Genomic DNA, 23,238 nt, shown 5'->3' on the forward strand with positions numbered 1-23,238 from the left:
CATTTGGGAGTCAGTTCTCGCCTTCTATCATGTGGGGCCTGGCTATCAAGTTCCGGTGGTCAGGCTCGGCTGTGAGTTCTTTTACGCTCTGAGCTATTTTACTAACTCCGTATTTTCTTACGTTTATTATTTTTTATTTTTGTGATAGGGCTTCACATATGCTCAGTCTACCACTGAACTATATCCCCAGTCCCGTGTGTGTGTGTGTGTGTGTGTGTGTGTGTGTGTGTGTGTGTGTGTGTGTGGTGGGTCAGAGGACGTGTCGCAGTTGGTTCTTTCCTTCTACTTTGTGGGTCTTGGGGACTGAACTTTGGGTGCTAAGCTTGGCAGAAAGTGACTTTCCCACTGAACTGTTTATATTTGATAGTCACTGACTTCATGGGCCTCACATTCTAGGGACAGTGTGACTGTAGATACAGCAAAAGACACCAAACGAATTGCACAGAGCTCCCAGAGCACTTGTAGGAGCCCTTCCCCTCTTCCCATCCTGGGGCCCACCTCCAGGAGGCCCCGCTTCTTGCCCCACCCTCTTCCAATCCTGTGGCCAATCAGGAGGCAGCCATCCAGAGGGTGGGGGTGGTGCTGATTGGCGGAGCTTGAAGTCACCCTCCAGCGGACCTGACGGACCGATTGCCTCCCCCGGGTGGAGACCTCGAGCGCGCCCAGCCGTCCTGCCTTCCACGCTGTGCAGCTCCACAATCCGACACCATGGCGGACAGCCGGGACCCAGCCAGCGACCAGATGAAGCAGTGGAAAGAACAGCGGTCTTCACAGGTACCCTGTGTTCCCCGGAGCCCCAGGAGAGAGTGGGCGGCGGCGAGTAACGGCGCTGGGCTCCCCTTGGGTGTACTGCGCTGGGGCTGCACTCCTGGCCACGCGCGGGTGCCTGCTTTCTGTCCCAGGAACCTTTCCACTACCGGGAGCAGAGGATTGGGGCTGCCGGCCTGCAGGACTTGTCGCTGGCAGCAAGGACCAGGTGGTTGGCTCCGAGTTTGGCAGTTGTGCCAGATGGGACAGAGGTCACAGCTTGAGGGAGACATAGAGCCGCCTCTTTAGGCAGAGAGCTATTGCTGTGAACCAGGAAATGGGAAGCTGCTCTGGTTTTATGTTTGTGAAATTTTACAACTGCACGTATTGGTGTTTGGGGGATACCCGGGCCAGTGCCCCCAGCAACATTCTTGGTGACATACAGCAGATGCAACACACAACGATTAAGTAAAGAGAATTTTTACACCCATTGTTTTATTGGCACTTAGGAGCGTCAGATTTGGTATTTTAGAACTGGCAATGACATTAGGCGGTGATCATTGCTTTGATTCACAGAGCTTTGAGTGCCTGTATTTGCCAGTTAAGCATCACAATGCTGGGCGAGATGTACACATTCTCGTGCGGTAAGACCACACCCTGGAGAAGTTTGGAGTCAAGACTGAGAAACAAGATGTGTACACAGATAATTACCCTGTAGTTCGGCTGGCAGACTAGCTGTGGAGTGTGGAATGAGTGCTGGAGTTGTCTGTAAGGCAACTGTAGAAGACACTGTGGCAATGTCTTCACGGATAACAGGGATTTCAGTAGACTTGGTAGGGGCATCCCTGGCCTCCTGGGCGTCTTGGAGAGGTCAAAGCAGTGATACCGCATGGTCCCATAGCTTCTGGTTAGTGTGATGGGGGTGGGGGGAGCCTGTCTTCCTTGCTCTTTCTCAAAACCATGCTCTTGTTGGTAGACTGGGGGAAACAGTGACAAGTGCCCCTGGACTAAGTTTGGAGAAACGCTGATAATCTTCTCTAAGCTCTTGGTCCCTTCAGTTTTTTCCTGAGTTCTACGAGTGAACGAGAGAGACCGTCGTAATCAAGGATGTGCAGTTAATTACTGGTAGAGGGAAGATTAGAGTGGGGCCCCTTAGAGCCCGGACCTGGTGGGTACCCAGTGGTTGCTGAAGCCTGGTTCACACTGTCACGGATACTTGGTGAACTGAGAAACACGTGGTCAGTGAGGTCAAAGTAAAATACACTTGGCCTTAAGTCTCCTGTTTATTCTGAGACCCGTTTGCCTGTTAATCATTTGGGAGTAATCATGAAGCCTTTGCTGCTGATTTCTTAGGCGAAACACAGATGGTCAACAAACACAGGATAAAACTGGGGGGCTCAGTGGAGATGTTGCTCTCTCCTCTTCCCTTGACATTTCCGTGCTCTGTGTGTCGCCCATTGAGGGTGATACTGATGTTTTCTTCCTCAATTTGTGCCACTCTGACTAAGGGTTTATTTCTCTGGAGGACCCCTCTCCTTCTGGAAGGAAATTAGCATATTCTGTATAGCTTGGATAAGTGGAAGTTCTTGATTATGAAAAGAGCCGAGAATTCAGAAAAGCCGAAAAGAACCGCAGAACATGCCTAACTGCCCAGCTTCTGGATTATATAGTTAGTTTTTGTATAAGATTATTCATCTTCCCTGTCCCTTCATTCATCCATGAAATTAGGATTTTTTTAAAGTGTATCTCACCAGTATACTTATGCAGGGATGTGGATGGAGGATGTGGCGTACAGTGGTATTTGCATGCATGTAGATTTATGTGTTCTCTTCAGCAAGGTTTAATGCATACATGTACCGTTACGTCATGAGCAAGATGTCAAGGCTGGACTGAGGTGATGCCTCACTAGGTAAAGTGTTTCCTGTGCAAGTTGAAGGGTATGAGTTCGAATCCCCAGAATGCATGTAAACCTTGATGGCGGTGTGTCCCTTGTGGTCCCAGCATTTCTATGTGGAGCTGGGGGGTAGAGCTGGGAGAACCCAGCCAGCTGACCTGGTGTGCACAGTAGAACACAACTTCAAGCAAAAGGCGAGAACTGACACCTGAGGATGTCCTGACTTCCACCCCGTACATGGACGCATGCACGTTTATACACACAAAAATTATTCTAAAAACCAAATAAAGGGGCTATCATTGAGAAGAGGTCTCAATTCTGAACAACTGTGCCCCAAATACAAGGGTACCCTCATATGTAAAAGAAACACTACTAAAGCTTAAATCACACATTAAGCCCCACATATCAACAGTGGGAGACTTCAACACCCCACTCTCACCACTGGACAGGTCTGCCAGACAGAAACTTAACAGAGAAACAAGGGAACTAATAAGTGTTATGACTCAAAGGGGCCTAACAGACATCTATAGAACATTTCACCCAAACATAAAAGAATATACCTTCTTCTCAGCACCTCATGGAACCTTCTCAAAAATTGACCACATACTAGGTAATAAAGCAAACCTCCACAGATACAAAAAAAAAATTGGAATAGCCCCATGTATCTTATCAGATCACTGTGACTTAAAGTTAGAATTCAACAGCAACACTAATTTCAGAAAGCCCACAAGCACATGGAAACCGAACAGTGCTCACCTGAGTCACCATTGGGTCAAGGCAGAAATAAAGACAGATGCTTTCCCATTCCTCACGGGTGTCATGTATCAGCAGCTAGACCTGCCCCTGCTAGGTAGTGCTTTTGCTACGTGACCAGACCACTATTTGGTTATACTGTTGCTGGACACCTGGGTTGATTCCAGGCTTGGATTATTATAAATAAAATTGATATGAAAACTCTTAAACCAGTCATTTGATGCGCCCACACTTTGATTTCTTTCTAGAAAATATCTAGCTGGATATGGTGGCACACACCTGTGATCCAGTACTAAGGAAATAGAGGCAGGTAGATCACCAGCTTCACTTACATGGCAAGAATCCTGTCCTAATAAGTAAGACAAAACCCCAAACTGCTGAGAGTCGATTGACTGGAATATAGGGCCAGTGGAGCGGATTGCCCAGTCACTTCTAGGTTGGCTGTACCATTCTGCACTCCCATCAACAGCACGAGCGCTTTGGTTCTGTCTTACTTCTTGTCAGCTTTTGTTGTTGTCAGACTTTTAATTGGTCATTGCTGTCCATGGTTTTCATTTGCTCTGCTCTGAGGGACTAGAGATGGGAGCATCCTTTCCCATGCCCGCTGACCGTGGCATAAGGTCCTGTGGAATCTGTTGGTATCTCTCTTGCCCTTTTAAGATTTGTGTTTTTGTCATCTCACCATTGATTCATGGCCCTCGTTTTAAGTTCAGTCCTGTGTGGGCTAAGTGCTGTAATAATGACATAAATACATGAGAAATTTCTTTCTTTCTTATGTGCTGGTTCAGAGTGGTTTGAGGTTGAAAAGATTAGGGGTATTTTTCTCCCCTCATAGTTATTGAGGACCACAACTGAAGGAAGTTTCCTATTGATTAATACGAAGTTCTAAGTACTTGAACGGGGAGATGGTGGGGGGCTGGAGAGGTGGCTTTAATAGTTAAGAGCATTTGCTTTTCCTGGCACAGGACTTGGGTTCCCAGCACCCACATGTGACTCACAGTGACCTGTAACTCCAGTCTTGGGACCTAATACTCTCTGGCCTCCATGGGCACTCTACCCACACAGTGTACATACATACATGCAGACAAAACATCTATATACATATAAATAAGTGTTTTTAAAAACAGCGTTGAATCCAGTGTTTTATAGGCATGACTTAGGCCCACCTAAAAAACTCTCTCTTCTCAAAATAGAGTAAAGAGATGGTTCTACAGATATCCATGGAAATTTGCAGGAAACTGATATAGGAGTTTTGTCGCCCGCTGCTCAGATCCCGTGGGTTCTTCCTAAGTCACCTCTGACCCCTGGAGAACCCAAACACCAGAGTCCTGACTCTGTCCTGTCCCCTTGTTACCGAGGAGAGTCTGGACCTTAGCCTGTCCTTCCTGTCAGTGAGTTTTCTGTAAGAGAATTCATGTTTTTAAGGTTAACCCTGATAGTAAGCGTGCTGGGGGCACGCTGCCAACATGAGGTGTGGGAGCGGAGTGGAGCAGGAGTAGCCAGGTTAACTCTGGTGTGAATGTGCTTGCCCGGCTCATGCAGGCAGGAGGAACAGAACTGCCAAGTCACGGTGTGTCAGCAGGAGAGGCATGGCACAGCCATCACACTTTTCTGTGAAGCCTTCACCTTAGCCAAGGTCTGGGCTGTTCGTGTGTTCTCTCCAGGTTAGGGAGCAGGAGCTGACTGAAAAGCATAAATCAGAAAGTATTAAATGTAAATCAGAAAATATTAATGTTATTGTTTTTGTTGTTAGCTTCCTTTTTTTTTTTTAAAAGTATCCCAACTCTGCCACTTCTAATAAAAAAGAAGAGGGATATTTTTCATCTGTTGATGACTTATCCTTCAATTCTTAGGCCTTCTTCTCCAAATTCTCCTCTGTTCTCTGCCTTTTGAATAATTGAAGTAGATCAAGCCAGTCATGGTGCTAACAGATTTTAGATCTAGTTTTAAGACAGAGAAAACCCCCTTTTCAGTCGCTATTTCATGGACCTGGAAGATCTGATCTTTATAGGGGGTTTTTCTAAATGGTTTTTAATGATTAAAAATTGTTTTGGCCATGACGCAGCAAAGTGAATGAGCGTTGTATGAGCAACTATTGTGACCTGTTTACTCATGTTCCCTTGCTTGACAAAGCACTTCTCTTGCGTGTAACTGAGTCTGTTGTGTGTAACTTTAGTTTGTTCTTGGAGCGCTGACCTGGTGGCTGTGGAACCTGACAATTACCATTTTCCTTCAAAGAAAATTGGAAGACCAATCTTCCTAACATTGGTCTCATAGGATTATTGGGATGCTTACGGGAAGTAACTTGTGGGGCCTGTTCTCCAGCCCCACCAGCTCACTGTAGTCAGTAAAGCTCTATTGCATTGTGGTATTATGTTCACGATGATGATTTTCAGGGCTGGGGAATCCAACCCAGAGCCTCACACGCATGAGAAAGTGCTTGACCATGAAACGAAACCTGCTTCCCCTGCAGCGTTTGCATCTAAGAACATGTATCATTGCTGACGCCTCCTGCCTCGGCTTTCTGGCCAGTGCTCCCCTGGATGTTCCCTGAGGTTGGGCAATCTTCCTTCTCAGTCTTCGCCCTCTGTGCTCTCCTCTGAACTGCTGCCTATTAAAGGCTTTCCCATCATGTTTGTTTTGGAGGTAAATTGTATGTCCATAAGGCCACATGAGGAAATCTGTTAATGATTTAGGAAATTTGGTCAAGTGGTTGAGCCCTTGTTTTACAGTTTCCAAAGTGACTTTTCCTCAGTGTTCTTCCATAGCTAGCTCTCTATGCAATGACACTCCCCAGGGGCTTATGGGGGCCATTTCCATTCAAACCAACACAGTGGCCTTGGGGGAGAATAAAGCTAGGGTGCGCACAGCATCCTGCGGGACCTCGGACACTGGTCCCTCAGCGGAGGGGCAGCCAGGATACGTCTGATGTAACTAGATCGGGGAATGGTGTGTGCTACAAGCCGTTGTTTAACACAGTAAAATATCCTGACCTGTTTCAGAGACGGTGACTTCCGTACAACATTAGTAATAGAATCCATTGTATCAGAAACAATTATTTTTAGCCAAAAGGCACAGGCTTTTTTTTTTGATTGAGAGGTGCTAGAAGGGATCCCACACATAGCCGGCACACACAGCTTTAGAGAAATGAGCATCTAGCTGCAACGTTACTTCTGAACGTCCCCAGCACAGATTGTTTGTAAGTTCCACTGCATAACAAAGTTCAGCCCTAAGGGAAGCACCAGCTCGCATGGGTTCTTTGAAAGACCGTCTTTTTACTGTTAGTTCTGACGTTGGATATCAAGCACACAATACCCTTTTGGGGGTGCTGCTCTGGGGACTCATGTGTGGACTCCAGCGCCCATCTGTAGTAGTGGCAGCTGAGCCGGGTAGCAGACATCAGCCACCTCTGCTTCCCAGGACTAGTGTCTTAGGAACTGATGTTGAGGTGTGAGAAGGATTTCCCAGAGCAGACTGTAGTATGTCGTGCTCAGCACACAGGGAACTTAAGAACGGGGAGGAAGGTGTGGAAATTGCAGGGGATGACAGTGTCAGTCAGGGGTCAGCCGCACTGACTCTGCTGTACTTCTTTTCCTTCCACGTTCACATAGAAACCTGACGTCCTGACCACTGGAAGCGGGAACCCCATAGGAGATAAACTTAATATCATGACCGCTGGGTCCCGAGGGCCCCTGCTTGTTCAGGATGTGGTTTTCACTGATGAGATGGCACATTTTGACAGAGAGCGAATTCCTGAGAGAGTGGTGCACGCCAAAGGAGCAGGTGAGAGCTGTCTGTGTTCTTCACTCCTAACCTGGCTCGAAAGGTTTCCCAAAGCACCTGACAACCTGAAGTAGTTCTCAGACACACATAGGCTTTCTTTAGTAAAACCCCAAATCTCCATTCTTGGAAGAAAGGAAACCGTCTCATTAATAGAAGAGTAGCCTAGGTTAGATTATATATATTATATGCAAAACAATTTAACAGTATTTGTTCATTTAATATGGATGGGTGTTTTTCCTGTGTGCCACGAGTATAATTAGTTCCAAGGAGGCCAGAAGAAGGCATGGGATCCCTGGAACTGGAGTTGCAGGCAGTTCTGAGCTATTGCATGGACGTTGGATATTGAACCTGAGTCCTCTGGAGCAGCCAAGGCTCTTAACGGCTGAGCCATCCCTCCAGTCCCGAAACAGGTTTTAAGATACTAACTTTTGGGAGCTGGGGAGATAGTTCTGTTGGTAATGTGCCTACTGTGTAGCTGGAAGGACCCGAGTTTTCGTCAGCATCCATGTGTAAAAAATGCTGGCAGGCTATAGAGCACTTGTAACCTCAGGGCCGGTGGGAGGGTGTGTGTGGGAGGAGGGAGAGGGGACAGAAGTTTAGGCCAGCTAATATAGATAGCCAAGTTGATGAACGCCAGGTTCAGTAAAAGACCTGTCTCAAAACACTAAGGTGGAAAGCAATCAAGCAAGGGTATCCAGTTTCCCCTCTGGCCTCCACACTGATGCATATAAACACACACACACACACACACTCACACCTGCATGCTTACATGGTGCGCGCACACACATATACAAAACAAACAAACAAATAGTAACTTTCCAGCCGGGTGTGTCATGTGCCACGCATCTGTAATTTCAGCACATGGGAAGCAGGGGCAGAGAGAGCCTGAGTTCAAGGCCAGCCAGTGCAAAGCAGTAAAATCCAGTCTCAGTAAATCAAGGGTTGGGGATGTAGCTCAGTACTAGGGCACTTATCTAGCAAACCTAGGGTTCAGTCTCCAGCACCACACATACTAAACGGCAAACCTTTCATTACTTTTCCGTTATATCGTTCAGTGAAGGAATGAGACACAGACAGAGAAACACAGCCCAGCTGCAGCTTAGTTAAACCAACCCTGTTCTTTATGGGATGAATACCAAAAGAAGCTGCAAAGTAGAACATAATTATGTGGGAATGGTGAATTTGTGTGATTTTTTTTTTGTTTCCTTTTGTCTAACTTCTGTAGACCTTTGATCTTTTTTATGGTGGATGTAAAAGATGATAACGGTGCTTCAAAGAAAAGCCCAGTAAGAAAAAGAGCAGCAGCCAGGTACTGGTGGTGCACACCTTTCGTCCCAGCACTCGGGAGGCGTTAGAGGCTAGCCTGGTCTACAGATTGAGTTCCAGGGCAGCCAGGAATACATAGAGAAACTCTGTTTTGAAAACAAAACAAAAAAAAACCCAAAACCAAAACAAAAAACAAAAAGGGGAGAGAGAAAGAGAGAGAGAGAGAGAGAGAGAGAGAGAGAGAGAGAGAGAGAGAGAAGGAGCAGCTTAGGAAGGATGTGCCGCCCTTCTCAGCCTGCTTCCCTGTGCTCTCAGTTGGCCTTCCCGGTTGTTTCCTCGCTTCCTTTTAGATAAGTTCCCTCCCCTCATTTTATGTCTTCACTGTTGTTGCTTGGTATGCGTTTCCATTTGCTGTTTGGCCTGTTCTTTCTCCTCGTCTCCTTCCCTGGAAATGGGTCCTCTGTCTTTCCTTGACCCTGCCTCGACCTCAAGACTCCCTGAAGTCCTTTGCCTTTGGTCAGCCCTGACCAACTCACTACTTACAGCCCCCATCATTGCCTCCTGGCTCCGGCTGTGTGGCAGTCATTTGAGCCACACATATATTGCCTCAGTGGCAATAGCTTTCCATTTGGCTCTTAACATTCTGGGTTTGCTTACTTCTCCCCTATCGTATTGGGGTTTGGTTGTTGTTGTCACAGGTGCCTGTTGAGGGCCTGGTAGCCCGGGGAATAGTCTTGTGCTGAGAATTTCTGCCTTTCTTGTTAGGTGCCTTTGGATACTTTGAGGTCACTCATGATATTACCAAATACTGTAAAGCTAAGGTGTTTGAGCATATTGGGAAGAGGACTCCCATTGCTGTTCGCTTCTCCACAGTCGGTAAGTCAGTCTGTTCCGCATGCCACCTTTGGTCCCTTCAACCTGCACCTTATTTGGGGACATTTATAATTTAATCTCAAGAAAAACATATTAAGAAATAGGAAGCAAATATTTCTGTACATTTCAGCCTGTTCTACTTTATAGAAAGTATCTGGAGACCTAGGAAGTTACTGTTCTGTTTGTTGAACCATGAAGGCGTTGCCACTGCAATCCTATGACATTTTGAAATGACTTCCTACAAGGGCTGCCTCTAAGGGAAGTTTGGAGTGGAGATCTTTCATAACCATTGTAACAACTGCCTTTACTGAGAATTAAGTCTAGAGCAACAGTAGTATGCGTGATTTACTTACCGTAATCTCTAGGTCTGCTTTGCCGTATGGGATTAGTCTATTCCAGAATGATTAAGAAATTTTATTATTGTGTTACAGAATTAGTATTTATAGCTAATATTATCGTGTTTATCCTAACACATCATAGTACCTAATTAGTTAGGCTTCCCTGTTAGGTTCTGTGCTTAAAAACAAACAAACAAAAAATCGAGGCATGCAAAAATGAATGAGATAAATAATAAACCTGTATCATAGCTAATTTTCTTATTACTAGCTTCCCCACAACTTGCTCATTCTTAAAATTTTTATTATTTTATTTTATGTGTATGGATGTTTGCCTGCATGTATATCTGTGTACAATGTGCATGCCTGGTGTCCTCAGAAGCCAGGAGAGGGTGTCCTATCTGCAGGAACTGGTTGGGAGCTGCCATGTGGGTGCTAGGAATTGAATCTGAGTCTTTGGTTAAAAGCAGCCAGTGCTCTTACCTGCTGAGTCATCTCTCTAGCCTCAGACAACTGTTTATTGCTCTAATCGTCATAATTATTTTCTTACTTTAATTACCCGTTTAAATGGATAATCCTGTCAGGTGTTGGGATATATATGATCTCTTATCGCTTTCAATTCATCCTTTTGTCTAGACCCAATTAGCAGGTAGGTTGTAGCCAAAACACCACAGACATTTAAATACCTAATCTGATTCCAGGAAGTGGATTGGAGATGGTTGATGCTAAGTTTCTCTGTGATTTATGGCTTCTTGGCTGCAAGGAGCTTGGCTGTGCTTCATTCTTCTGTTTAAATCTTCCAGCTGGAGAATCAGGCTCAGCAGACACAGTTCGTGACCCGCGTGGGTTCGCGGTGAAATTCTACACTGAAGATGGTAACTGGGACCTGGTGGGGAACAACACCCCTATTTTCTTCATCAGGGATGCCATATTGGTAGGTAGTGGACTGTTCTGCTCTCTGCAAGTGTTATTGATTTATATTGATTTCCAGTTCTCTTTAGGGATTGGCATTTAAGGATACATCCTGGACAAAGAAGAGAGTGTGGATTGTTAGGGTTGCCTTTTTAAATTATTCTTTTCTTTCAGAATTTAGTATATCTTTATAACAGTGGTTCTCAGCCTGTGGGTCAAGACCCCTCTGGGGGTCACAGATCAGATATCCTGCATATCAGATATTTACATTACGATTCATAGCAGTAGCAAAGTTACAGTTATGAAGTAAGAATGAAACACCTTTATGATGGGGTCACCACAACGTGAGGAACTGTATTAAAGCGTTGCAACATTAGGAAGAACCCGTGCTCTATAAGATCAAGTGATAATTCTCATTGGCCTTAGATTTGGCATGTCAAGATTCACGGATCTAGTGGGGATAGTCCAGCTTCCATGGTAGAGCCTGGAGGATTAGTCAGCACTGGCTTTGTCCAATAAGCAGATAGAGGCCATTTGTGTGTGTGTGTGTGTGTGTTTGTGTTTGGTGGTGGTGGTAGTGTTTAAAGAGATACTTTAGCTTTGAGTGCATTTGATCCTAGAGTATCCAAATAATTGGTTGTAACTGTTGATGGAATTTCCTTTGAAAGTTTAGCAATCTAAGCTTCTGGAATTGGGTTGATCAGAATTATAATCCATAAAGGAGTCATAGACAGTAGATCACGTAAGACACTAGATACTATAATAATTCTTATAAACTTAAGTTGGGACTTTGATTTTCTCTTTTTCTCTTCCCCTGCTCCCATTTAGTTTCCATCCTTCATCCATAGCCAGAAGAGAAACCCACAAACTCACTTGAAGGACCCCGACATGGTCTGGGACTTCTGGAGTCTCCGCCCCGAGTCCCTCCATCAGGTGAGAACTGTTTCTTTTTCACGCTATTAAATGCGTCACCTGGGGTGGCATTGTTAATTAGGCCTTGCAGGGTGTTCTTACTACTCCAGTTGTCTTATTGGGATTGGCTTCTGGCTTTTTGGGGTGCTTCTTCAGATTTCTTGATTGCAAAGTTTACAGTGGCACAGTGCTTATATGGTTGGAAATACTATCAACTAATATTTAGAAGACTAGGAATAAAGTCTAGTCTGAGGTGAGGGAGAGGGAAGTGTGCTAAAGTCTTTGCTATTAAAATTAAGTTTGAGCAGCACGTGCCTCTAGTTTCCAGGTTTACTTTAGCGCTCCATCATAGAATTTTACAGTATTATTGACTCATGCTTTGTCATGCTCTACAATTTTTGTCATTTTTTTTGTAGGCAAAATAATGGCAACTCTTCCCAGGGGAAGTTAGCGAGTGCGTTCCGTGTCGTGAAGAATCTTCTGGAAGTTCGTGGATGTAAAAACTTGGAACACTTCAGTTTAAACAAGAGGATTTCCATTTCTGTTCCTTAGGTTTCTTTCTTGTTCAGTGACCGGGGGATTCCAGATGGACATCGGCACATGAACGGCTACGGATCACACACGTTCAAGCTGGTGAATGCGAAAGGAGAGGCTGTCTATTGCAAGTTCCATTACAAGGTGCTCTTGTCTGGGCGGTGGGTACAGGCGCCTCCTCTTCCTCCTGAACTCTTTTCTTCTCCTTTAAGGATTGAGCAGAGACTGAGAATTCTCCCTCCTTTCTCTGACTTTCACCCCAGGGTACAAAGAATTGATACAGTTGAATAGCACTGTGAATATTTTGTGAATCTTCCTGGACAAATTCAGGCTGCTCAATTAGAACTGTGAGCAGCCGGTTGTTGATTCTTCCTTACATGTAGTGAGAGGTTGGGGCACATGGCTTCTGTCTTTGGTATGATCTTGGCTTATGTTACAATGAACGATATTTTACCAGTGAACTCGAGAGAGTTAGCACTGTTTTCTGAGCACCTCAGGAGGTTAAAAACTTGTTTCTAAAACTACTGGTAAGCTAGAAGGAAGCGAGTTCATGAGAAATGAAGTCTGCCTTGTTTTTGTGTCTTTGGTGCTAGAACTGAACCTAGAGCCCCGCGCATGCTAGGCAGGTACCCTACCTCTGAACTGCCGCATCCCCAGTACCTCTAGTGTTTGAGACAGGATTTCATTAGGCTGCCCAGTTAGCCTTGAACTTATTTGGTAGCTCAGTTGAGCCTTGAACTTGCAGTCCTCCTACCTCAGCCTCCTGAGTAGCTGGGCTTTCAGGCCTACACGGCCAGGCTCAGCACATCTATTCTTTTTTTTAACAACATTCCACAGGCCTACTGTCTTCTGTCATATTTTAATACTTATTTGAACAAGCTATTTATATGTATTAAATGGGAACTCTGTTTCCTTTATATCTTTGATCAATGTTAAGAAGAGAGCTCCAAAGGGAACTGTGTAAGATCACTTAGAGCAAGACTCAGTGACTGTGGGGGATATGGAGCCTAGTCGGTAGCCCTGGAGTTAGACCCACCTTAACTCAGCTCTTCACTATCCCAGATAGCTGTGACATTGGGCACACTGTTGAAAGTTCATTTCATTGTGAAATCGGCATGCACCTCCTGCGTCCACAGCCCTGAATAGATTGCTTACAGGTTTACTGAGCAGAGGATCCTGAGATAGACTGAGATATATTTGGATTCATTCATTTGCTCGTTAGTATAGCTTATTCTGATTGATAGTTACAATCTTCTTAACCCAAGGAATTTGGTGAAAATAAGAACAATATTGCATTGTTATGATACATTGAACATATTGGCTTATTGGGTAACCTGCAGGTGGTGGCCTTCGTTTTTAAATCCTGAAGTTGCCTTTTCCTTTGGCCCCTTTCAGAGTTGATTTTGCTAAGTGTTTCCATGACATGTGGCCTCTAGAGTCTTATTAAGCACACGGTCAGCCAGTTGACTAGACCTATAGTGTTGGGAGTACTGGGGAAAGTGACATAATGCCTTTTTGAGTGTGATTGGTTTATTTGGAAAGGCAGAATGTTGATTCCGCCAGCTCATAGAGTATGGGAGGTATAGTGTAGCTACAGTGAAACTCCTGGTAGCTTGGTGAACTCAGAATTCTTTAATGTCTTAGCAAAACAAAAGGAAAACAACAGAGATGGAGGGTTATGCTGATCACTATTTCAGGAATTTGTCTGAGCTGTTTTAAAGTGGACATTAGGTTATTTCCAGATTTCCGCGGTGTATATCTAAGGCAAACACTATGAAACGGCGTGTCCAAGAGGCATCTACAACTCTCAAGCTTTCAGATCGTGAATGGCTTAAGAAGGTGTGATACAGTGGACTTCTGTTTAGTCTGCACACACACACACACACACACACACACACACACACGCACACACACACACACACAGAGGCAGAGACAGAGACACAGAGAGAGGCCCTGTCATTCTGACATTGAGGGGAACTGCAGATCACTGCGCTAACTGACATGATGCGGCACGCTGTGTCGCAGAGGTGGGATTTGAGAATTAGAGGAGGAACTTAGAATGTTGGTCATCAGAGGTCAGGGAGGGTAGGGGCTGGAGGGATGGGAAAAACTGGCTGATGGCAGGTATCACAGTCAGGGAGGACCAAGTTCTAGTGTGCCTTTGCACAGCAGACTGCGCTGCAAACTTCAAAACCTGGAAGGAAAGATTTGAGTGTTTTACTTTAAGTAAGTGCTAAATACTCTCCATTAATATGCATAATTAATGCATCAGCTAAAAATAAATTTTAAAACCCTTTAGTTTTTATTATCTCTTGTTGGCTTTAGCGATGAGAGTTTTTATTATTAAGAAAGCGTTTTTCTGATTAAAAACATAAGCATAAAAGTATAAATGATGTAGATTACATAAAGGGAAAGAGAGCAATGATTTTAAGTGTGAAGAGTGTGGAAGAAATTCCCTTGACGTTGAAGAGAAACAGGATAAATATGAATAATATGAATAGTCAGATGGGAACAACAGAAGCAAGATGTAAAGAAAGGTGTCGTCTGGTTACATTTTGGTTACCTCTTCCCTAAACTTGGTTTGAGCTTTCTTCTTTTTCACTGCAGACTGACCAGGGCATCAAAAACTTGCCCGTGGAAGTGGCAGCAAGGCTTACCCAGGAAGATCCAGATTATGGCATCCGAGATCTTTTCAATGCCATTGCCCAAGGCAACTATCCGTCCTGGACTTTTTACATCCAGGTCATGACATTTAAGGAGGCAGAAACTTTCCCATTTAATCCATTTGACCTTACCAAGGTAAGTCAGCAGGAACTATGTTGTTTTCTAAGTGTCTTCCTGTTTATAATAATAAAATATTATTTTATTTTTATAGTTAACATAATGATAGTAATAATAAACAATCACAGCTAAACATTTACAGTGATGGGTAACTCTGCAGGGTCCTGGTGCCTGTGAGCGGGTGCCTGTCAGTGCCTCACTTCTACTCCTGTGTGGGAAGTTTACTGAGGTCACTTTGGACTCTTCCTGTGTTATGAGCAGGGGACAAGGTTTGAAAAGCTAATATACTCTGGTTCTGCACAGTTGTCAATATTTGCCATTTCCTATTGCAATATGATAATGCAGTCACCTGAAATTCTTATCATGTTTCTATTGGGTTCAGAATTATTTTCACTGGTGTGATTATATTTGCAAGTTGGTGTTTTCATGAATACCTTTAATATGTGCCAGTAGGTTATCTGGTAATTATGAATACGACATTGTTTTCAGATTTGGCCTCACCAGGACTACCCTCTTATACCAGTTGGCAAGCTGGTCTTAAACAGAAACCCAGTTAATTATTTTGCTGAAGTTGAGCAGATGGCTTTTGACCCAAGCAACATGCCCCCTGGCATTGAGCCCAGTCCTGACAAAATGCTCCAGGTAAGCCATTGAGCTGAGACGTTCTGAGGCAGGTGTCTGTGTGCGTGCACACATACATGTGCACACAGTGTATAACTTGGCATGGTCTATGAGGAATTGCTAGAACTTTCACTTGGATTTTAGTTGAGGTGCTTAATTCCTGTGAGATCACTGGGATGAAACATCCTTAGGTGACCGTTCTTTAGTTAAACCGACTGCAAACCACGTCCATGATAAAGTGTCTAATATTTGAAGAAGTGAACACTTGATCTCGGAAAATATATATAGTAGAACTGTCTCTCTATTTTAGAAAAAAAATAACATGGTTAGCTCAGCCTATAAGATATAATAAATGGTTAGAGTCACTGACAATATAATTTTATCCATTTCCTATTCCAAGGTGATACTTGCTTATTTTCTATCTGTGAAAAATCGTTCATAGTTGATTTTTATTAGCCTGATTTTGTGATTAATGGCAGTGAAATAGCTTAATCATGTGATCTCACCAGGCCTTCATCACCCTTTAAACCGCTTTCTAGGGTGCTCGGCCAAGAGTTCAAAGAGTGAAAATTCTACTTTGGACCAGGAATCGGTAGGAAAGTAATTGGCTTAATAATTACTGTGCAAACCAACCTTCTGTGGTTTCAGACTCTGAACACAGATCGTGTTAACGATTAGACCTTAGGTCAGACCCCAGAGGCTGAAGGCTGCTGCTGACGTCATTCTGATTTAGGCAAGCGTCAGGTTGCTCGGAGAGCAAGCCGAGCTTTCTCATGAGTCTGTGGGTTGCCTTTGCTGTGACACTGGGGGCAGCTTAGGCTTTTTCCATTATACGAGCTGAGCACCGCCCTGCTGGGCAACCATAGCGTAAGGCAGAGTGCAACGCTGGGTCTGAGGTCGAAATGTGGGAGGTAGGGGTCGGTAACAAAGTCTAGGAACAAGATGGCGCTCGAGATGGAGTTTCCAGGCGGAGCACAGTCCTGATTTTCAACACGACAGGAAACATTAGAGGACATGAGGATAGGCACAGGCGTGCGCTGTGTTGGTAGTAATTGAACTGCATACCCTCTGTGTCCTGAACGAGAGGAATCGAGTGTGCGCATGTTCACTGTGTCTGTGTTAGAGGAGCCTTCAAATGTTGGACATTTGTACAACTGTCCATTCTGGGAAGACGGAAGGATTATCCAGTTTTGAGAAGCATGTCCTGGTAGCTATCAAGTAGGATACCTCTTCTCAGTGATGAGCAGTAAGGGAAGGAGCTGGGGTTAGGGACAGAAAGGGAACTGGAGCAGGGTGCTGCTATAAACAGACGTATCTGGGGCTTGCTTGGCACTGGGGAGTAGAGGAAGTGCGGCCCTGCCACAGCCTTTCCTGCTTGGTGGGCAGAAAGGAACAACTGTGTGATTAGTGGCTATAAGGGGGCTCCTGGCGGGCAATCGTCATGGATAGAGGTCAGATTGCATAATCTGGTATTGAGAAAATAGACAGAAAATGAAAGGTGATCCGAGCTTCACAGGAGTCCAGTTCACCAGTGTTCTTTGGGACCACAGGACACCTGGAGTCAGAGAGCGGCTCAGTTGCACAGTTCAGCGAGAACCCTGAAGATTGGGATGGAGTACTAGGCCCAGGGTGAAGTACCCACAGCAACTGTGTATCTGTGCAACAAAGGAAAACAAATGTAGGCCAGGCATGGAGTTATTTAGCCACTCGTTCTAATTCTGTGCTGCATGTGAGGAGACACACAGTTGGGGAAGGACTGTAGGGCTCCTTTAGCCATGGTGACCAGGGTGGGTAAGGACAGTAATCTCAGAAAACCTCGGGAAGATTCTTTTCTGGGAATGTTGGGGCAGAGAGCAAGTTCAGAGGGCTGCGGGTACCCCCTGCAGAGAAGGAAGACTGGAGCTGGGCAGTGTCCCTGCTGTGTTGATGGACAGTGTCTTCGCTGAGGTTTAAACAAGGTCATGTTAATAAATCTTCAAACTCAATCCAGAACAGTAAGCCAGAGCATCATGAAACGGCCAGACTAGTGTAAGGCAGGAAACAGACTGTGCCGAGTGTCTGGCTATGCAGCTCTATGGCCTTTCTTTGCTCCCATGCTCGGTCGTTTGGAGCTGGGGTCTGGAAAGAAGCTGTGCTGGTTGCGTGAGTGGGGGACAACTATTCGGCCAGGTGGAGCAATGGTATAAAGGACAAAGCCTCGAGTAAGGCCCCCATGCAAGTCAGTGTCAGTGCACACGTGTGTTCCTGTGTCCATTATTCGACCTGTGTACCGTGCCGGTGTACAGTGACTCCGCTCATAGGTGAGGTTAGGGTTGCCTGCTAAGCAGAAGGCGATCGAGCCAGAGTGTTGTGCTGGAGGCTCCATCCTGGGAGCTACCCATGGCTCCATTCTACCTTCTAGCCCGTTGATGGAGTTGGGGCACGGCTTCTGGAGTCAGTGGAGGCAGCCAGCTTCTTTCTGTGGCTGGGATCTAGTGCCGCCTGCATGACCAGCCATCTAAATGTTACCTGGGTGATGTGGGTGATAATGGGAAGCAGGCTTATTTAGCTACCATGTTGGCAGAATCAGTGTGGGACGGCATTAAGCATGGCGACGTGAGCGATTCGGTACAGAATAACCGCTGTGTTTGCCTTCTTTATCTTGGTGCTTAGTTATGATTTTTTAATGCTCATTTTAAAAATGGAGCTCAACTCTAAAATTTTAAATCAATTTTAAATTAGCATACACATTAACGAGTTTTTATTAAGACATCTGTATGTGTATTGTTGTTATACCCCCTTCCCCCCCTGCCCTCCCTCCTCTTCTCTCCCTTCCCCTACCGCTTTCCCTCGACAGTCTCTTCGACCTTTATATCACATTTAAGGGTTTTCCTTCTCCCTTAAAATCTCTTCACCCCTCTCATGATCTCCTTTCTTAGTTTTTTAAACCTTGGTTTTTATTTTGCCTTATGCAGTCAGGAACAGAAGAACACCGTGTGAGAGTCAGGCAGTGATCAGTCTGTGGAAGGGTTGCCATGGTGTAAAACCTTGCATCGTCAGATAGCCCAGTGATGAGTGGTTAAAATCAACGCAGAGCAAACCCTAAAGCCTTCTGCCGATGTCCAGAGGCTTCTCATCCTGCCTTGGGAAATATAGGCCTAATTTGTATATTCAGTTTAGCCTCACAATCATTACCTGCGGCGGTGGAGGGCCAGTAACTCCAACCATAGCTTTCTCTCCGTGTTTGTTGGTCTCAGAATGCAGAGTGTGTCCAATTCCCCATGCAGCGTGGGAAAAGCTTCTTTGAACAGTTTCCGCACAGCTGGCTTTCTAGAATTATGCTGTGTTTTATGAGCAAAGGTTCAGTTCTTTCCCTGGAGTAGAGGGCTGGGGAGATGGAGAATTAATTCAGGATTCTGGGGAGGCAGAATGTGAAATATTATACCAGGGCACTATCGTGTCCCGGGGAATGGGCAGGCATCATTGTCTAGGACAGATGCTGTGGGACATTAGGAATGATTTTTTTAAAGGAAGAATGCACTCTCTAGTGGGAAGAGGCTTGGATCTGCTGGGCAGAGCTAGGCAGGGTTATGCAGTAATCATGGTCTTGGGTTTTTAGAATGATGTTTGTGGCACATTTCCTGTTTCATAAGCAACTGTTCCTGACGTCTTGCGTGTGCACCGCCATAGGGTCGCCTCTTTTCCTATCCGGACACTCACCGCCATCGCCTGGGGCCCAACTATCTCCAGATTCCTGTGAACTGTCCCTATCGTGCTCGAGTGGCCAACTACCAGCGCGACGGCCCCATGTGCATGCACGACAACCAGGGTAGGCCTGCTGTAAAGGCAGAGGGCGTGGGAAGGGGGTGGGCTGGGCTCCAGGCCAGTGATTCTCAACCGTGCTCTGCAGGTACTGCCGGCCACCCAGGTCTGATGCTCAGTGGGACGCTTTGTGCTGCCTGTGGCGTCTTCTCGTTTCTGGCTGTGTTATTTACATTTTCGAGATGCTCCCCACCCCCTCAGCTTCCCCTTGCCTGGGACACTGCAGAGGAAGCTGGGAAGACGAGCTTGCACAGGGCCGTAGTGGTGTGTAATCAACCTAGGTTACAAAATGCACAGCTCCCCAAGTCATTCTTACTGGGATTGAGTCCTTGGAAATGCTAAGGCGCAGAGTTCATGCTTCTTTCTGCGGTTCTGGTGAGGCTGGAGGGCTAGATCTGCCTGGAATTTGGAAGGGAAGGGAGGGAGATAAAGAAAGTCTATAAAGTCTTTTTTACATTCTGTCGTGGACCGGCCTCGGCAAAAACACTTCTTGCCAGGGTAGGAGCATGGGGTTTTTGAAATATTAGTAAAGAATATGAAGACGCATGAAAAATAATAACAACAACCGTAGAAAGTACCAGGAGGGCAGTCCAGAGAATACTGAAATCACCTGTGTTTATTTTTCCATACGTTTTTATACCCAAATACAAATGAGGGGAGAATGTAACAAAAGATTTTATGAGCATGATACAAAGGACAACTCCAACAGTCAATCATTTTAACACTCTGAGACATTAAATTATTAGCATTTGTTTAGGCAGTGAAGCTGCCCTAGACCACATATCCTGAAGACTGCCAATCCCCAGGCGACCTCATAGTTACAAAAGAAGGAGCAAAAGTACGTTGGCATATCCTGATCACCTGTCAGGATGGCATGGACCTGCTGGTATGAGCTATTTTAATGTCAAAAGAATCAAGTAATTACATCCTGAATTGGGACTTGCAAATATGCTTGTCAGCCACTTAAAACAACCTCCAACTCTCTGATCGCAGACAAGGTGGAAATAGGCTCACATTTTTGGGCCTTCTCCCAGGTTGAATTTACCTAAATCATCAACTGAGATGCCGTTCTCCTACATTTGGGTATTTTGGGGTTCATTTGTCAGGAGCATGACTTTTCCTATTTAATTATCTTTTTTGATGCTGTTGCCCAGTCAGCCTCAAGGTTTGATTCTGATTAGCCATCCTGAACACTTGGTTGCTGTGCTTTCTTTTAATATTTCTTCTAATAAATAACTTGGTTTTTAATTTCCTGCTGGGTACCCATCTTTCAGCAATAGGCTGCAGAAATCGATCTCTGTAGAAGTTTGACCAGTGATGTTTTTTTGTAGCCGTAGCTATCTATATGAAAATTAAAGGTATTGTATATTATAGGGTACACCTCCAATAAAAAGAATGTATATCTTAAAGAGGACTTGAAAAATAGATGATAAAAAGGGACTTAAGAGTTCTGACACCCAGAGGCCATGGTGATTGCATTTTAATGTATTTCTTACCGTTCTTTACAGTGATGACTTTTATACATTTAATTGTTTTTGTACATTGCCATTCGGTGTTTGGCCCCCTGTCAATCACTCCCAGGTCTCTCTGGTATTTACTGAGCTTGTGCCCTTTCTGCCAAACTCCACCGAGTGGCTGTAGTATCTCTGCTCTCTAGGGCTCTAGAGGCCTGGGCCTGAAGTTATAGAAAGTCCCTGCATCTGTATGGGCTGTAAAGTCTCTGTGTGTCTTTTCATTCTGCAGACTTTGGTTTTCCCCCTTCTTCTGTGGTCCTTTTGTTATTGCAGCTGTGCCTGGCACAGACATCTGTGTTTATCTTGAGCTTCATTTGCAGCTGGCTGTTTCATGTTTGCATTATGATACACTTGTGAGAAAGCTGCTTTGGGGTAGATGTTGAAGCCCTCTGCTTGATTTTTAGAGCACATTTGGGCTATGCTCTGGAAATTCTCATGAAGGAACTTGATTGTTCCCAGTTGCCAGTACCTTAAAGACAACGCCCACTTTTGGGTAAAGGTCAGAATGTATTTGGAAATAGAATTTAAAAATTCTCAAAGGGTGAAGAAATCCTGTGGGGCCTGGCTGTTGAGCCCTCTGCCGTTCGTACCAGCACGGCGGCCCCAGGCTACTTTCTGAAATGAAGGACTGAAGGCCCCAAGAGTACAGCCACCCTCCCCCAACGCCACACGCCCTCGGTGTCCTGATCACTGTGACAGGCAGCGTCTTCTAATTATCCGCAGTAGATAATCTGTCCCCGCAGAGAGCTGTGAAGCTTTCCAGTCACAGGCTTTGTCCTGTAAGCTCCCTGTGTTCCTAGGCAGTGTTCCTGTACAGGCAGTGTAGACTCTGCTGATATCAGCTAAGGCAGGGTGTGGCCTGGAAAGTATGTGTACCAAAACAAGGGGCCATTGAGATGACTCAGAGGGTAAGGGCACCCACTGCCAGCCTGAAGACCCAAGTTCAATCCTTGGGACCCACGTGGTGGGGGGAGAGTTGACTCCCACAAGTTGTCCTCTGATCCACACATGTTCTGTGGTACAAGCATACACACACAGTAAATAAAAATTAATTAAAAATGACAAGATGAGAAAAAGAAAAGCTTTATCATTTATCTCAGGATCATAAAGGTTGTGTAACTATACCTGCCAATATTCTGTTCAATAAATCCGGATAAATGAATGTTAACATATTGCAAATACAGAGTAAAAAAAAAAACACTCTTCCCTTTTAAATAAACTTTTCTTTAGGGGAGAATATAAAAGTAGAATTGAGGAGAGCATTAGTCTGCCAAGGAGAAAAGTTCTAAAATCGTGTGAGAAGAGTGTCATCAAGTTTTCTCATGGTCACAGAGGCAGAAATGTAGGTTCTAACTCAGCCCCCCGCCCAGCCAGCCCCTAGGTCGGCGGGTTCTAACCCCAGCCCCCTCCCTCCAGCCCCTAGGTCAGCAGCCCTGAACATCTCAGAGCACCACTTTTGGTCTGCAGGTGAGGGAACAGGGATAGAGTTAGGTTGCTCTGCGCAATTGAGAGTCGCTGTTTGGATGACACCTACATCTGAATGAAACTGTCAGATCTCTGGACTGATCTCAGTGGCAACCACAGCTTTGAAGATTCTTCCTGGTGCAGATAAGCCAAGAACCTCTGAGGTACTGACACAGCCTTTGAGAGCTCTTTATTCAGACTTAGAGTGAGGCAGCCCATGTGAGCATTTTAGGGAGGGTAGCGTCCGTCCGCTGAGCCTGAAGCTAGACCTGGGAAGTGGGGGACCATTTCCCAGCGTGTGGTGTGAATACATTGGCACCTAATGTATGTGTGTCTGGTTACTGCTGGCATTGCTCCTTCCCACACTGATGGTGTGGGGATATTTGTCATTTCCCTAAGTCGGTCTCTGCTTCTCTTTCAAGGTGGTGCCCCGAACTATTACCCCAACAGCTTCAGCGCGCCGGAGCAGCAACGCTCAGCCTTGGAGCACAACTCCCACTGCTCCACAGATGTGCAGCGCTTCAACAGCGCTAACGAAGACAATGTCACTCAGGTAACGGCTTCCTGTCAGCCTCATTCTAGAGCTCTGTTGGCCTAGAACTTGCTGTGTAGACCAGGCCAGCCTTGAGCTCATCGGTATCTACTTCCGTCTCTCACGTGCTGAGACTAAAGACATCTGCCATCACAGTGACTTGTTGTCCACCTCTTAAGGTGCCTGATGCATCTTGGAGTCAGAGAAGACTTAGTGCTAACAGTGAATCTGGCACTCTTGTCTGGAGCCAAAGAGGAGTACCATACTGTTCTTCCCATTCAAGATTTGGGGACACATTCTCAGTTCCCCTAGCCTTTATTGAAGGGATGCAATTGGGCAAAGCCTGGGAAAAATCATTTCCTGAGCATCTAAGAAATGGCAAGTAAGACATGCGCATCCTAGCAGAACAGCCAGTTTCCAGGCATTAGACCTGGAGATCCAAGACATCTGTCGGGCTGGGAATGCGGTACAGCACCAGCCTTGCCATGCACGGGCGGGGCCTTGGGTTTGAATCCA

At 45.4% G+C, this 23,238-nt stretch overlaps 1 protein-coding gene across 1 annotated transcript in view; it reads left to right on the forward strand.

Annotated features, from left to right (window-relative positions):
- Window positions 1-609: 609 nt before the first annotated feature.
- Window positions 610-23,238, forward strand: part of Cat (catalase) — a 29,392-nt gene continuing 6,763 nt past the window's right edge. Inside the window, exons 1-10 of the mRNA XM_048443636.3 lie at window positions 610-774; window positions 7,006-7,177; window positions 9,209-9,319; window positions 10,455-10,585; window positions 11,392-11,496; window positions 12,028-12,153; window positions 14,617-14,808; window positions 15,280-15,432; window positions 19,081-19,219; window positions 22,613-22,743. Coding sequence (XP_048299593.1) covers window positions 709-774; window positions 7,006-7,177; window positions 9,209-9,319; window positions 10,455-10,585; window positions 11,392-11,496; window positions 12,028-12,153; window positions 14,617-14,808; window positions 15,280-15,432; window positions 19,081-19,219; window positions 22,613-22,743 — 1,326 coding nt within the window. The 5' untranslated portion in view covers window positions 610-708. The remainder of the gene's footprint in view (window positions 775-7,005; window positions 7,178-9,208; window positions 9,320-10,454; window positions 10,586-11,391; window positions 11,497-12,027; window positions 12,154-14,616; window positions 14,809-15,279; window positions 15,433-19,080; window positions 19,220-22,612; window positions 22,744-23,238) is intronic.

The sequence above is a fragment of the Myodes glareolus genome, chromosome 10 (genome assembly GCF_982192425.1).
Source record: "Myodes glareolus chromosome 10, mMyoGla1.1, whole genome shotgun sequence".
NCBI lineage: Eukaryota > Metazoa > Chordata > Mammalia > Rodentia > Cricetidae > Myodes > Myodes glareolus.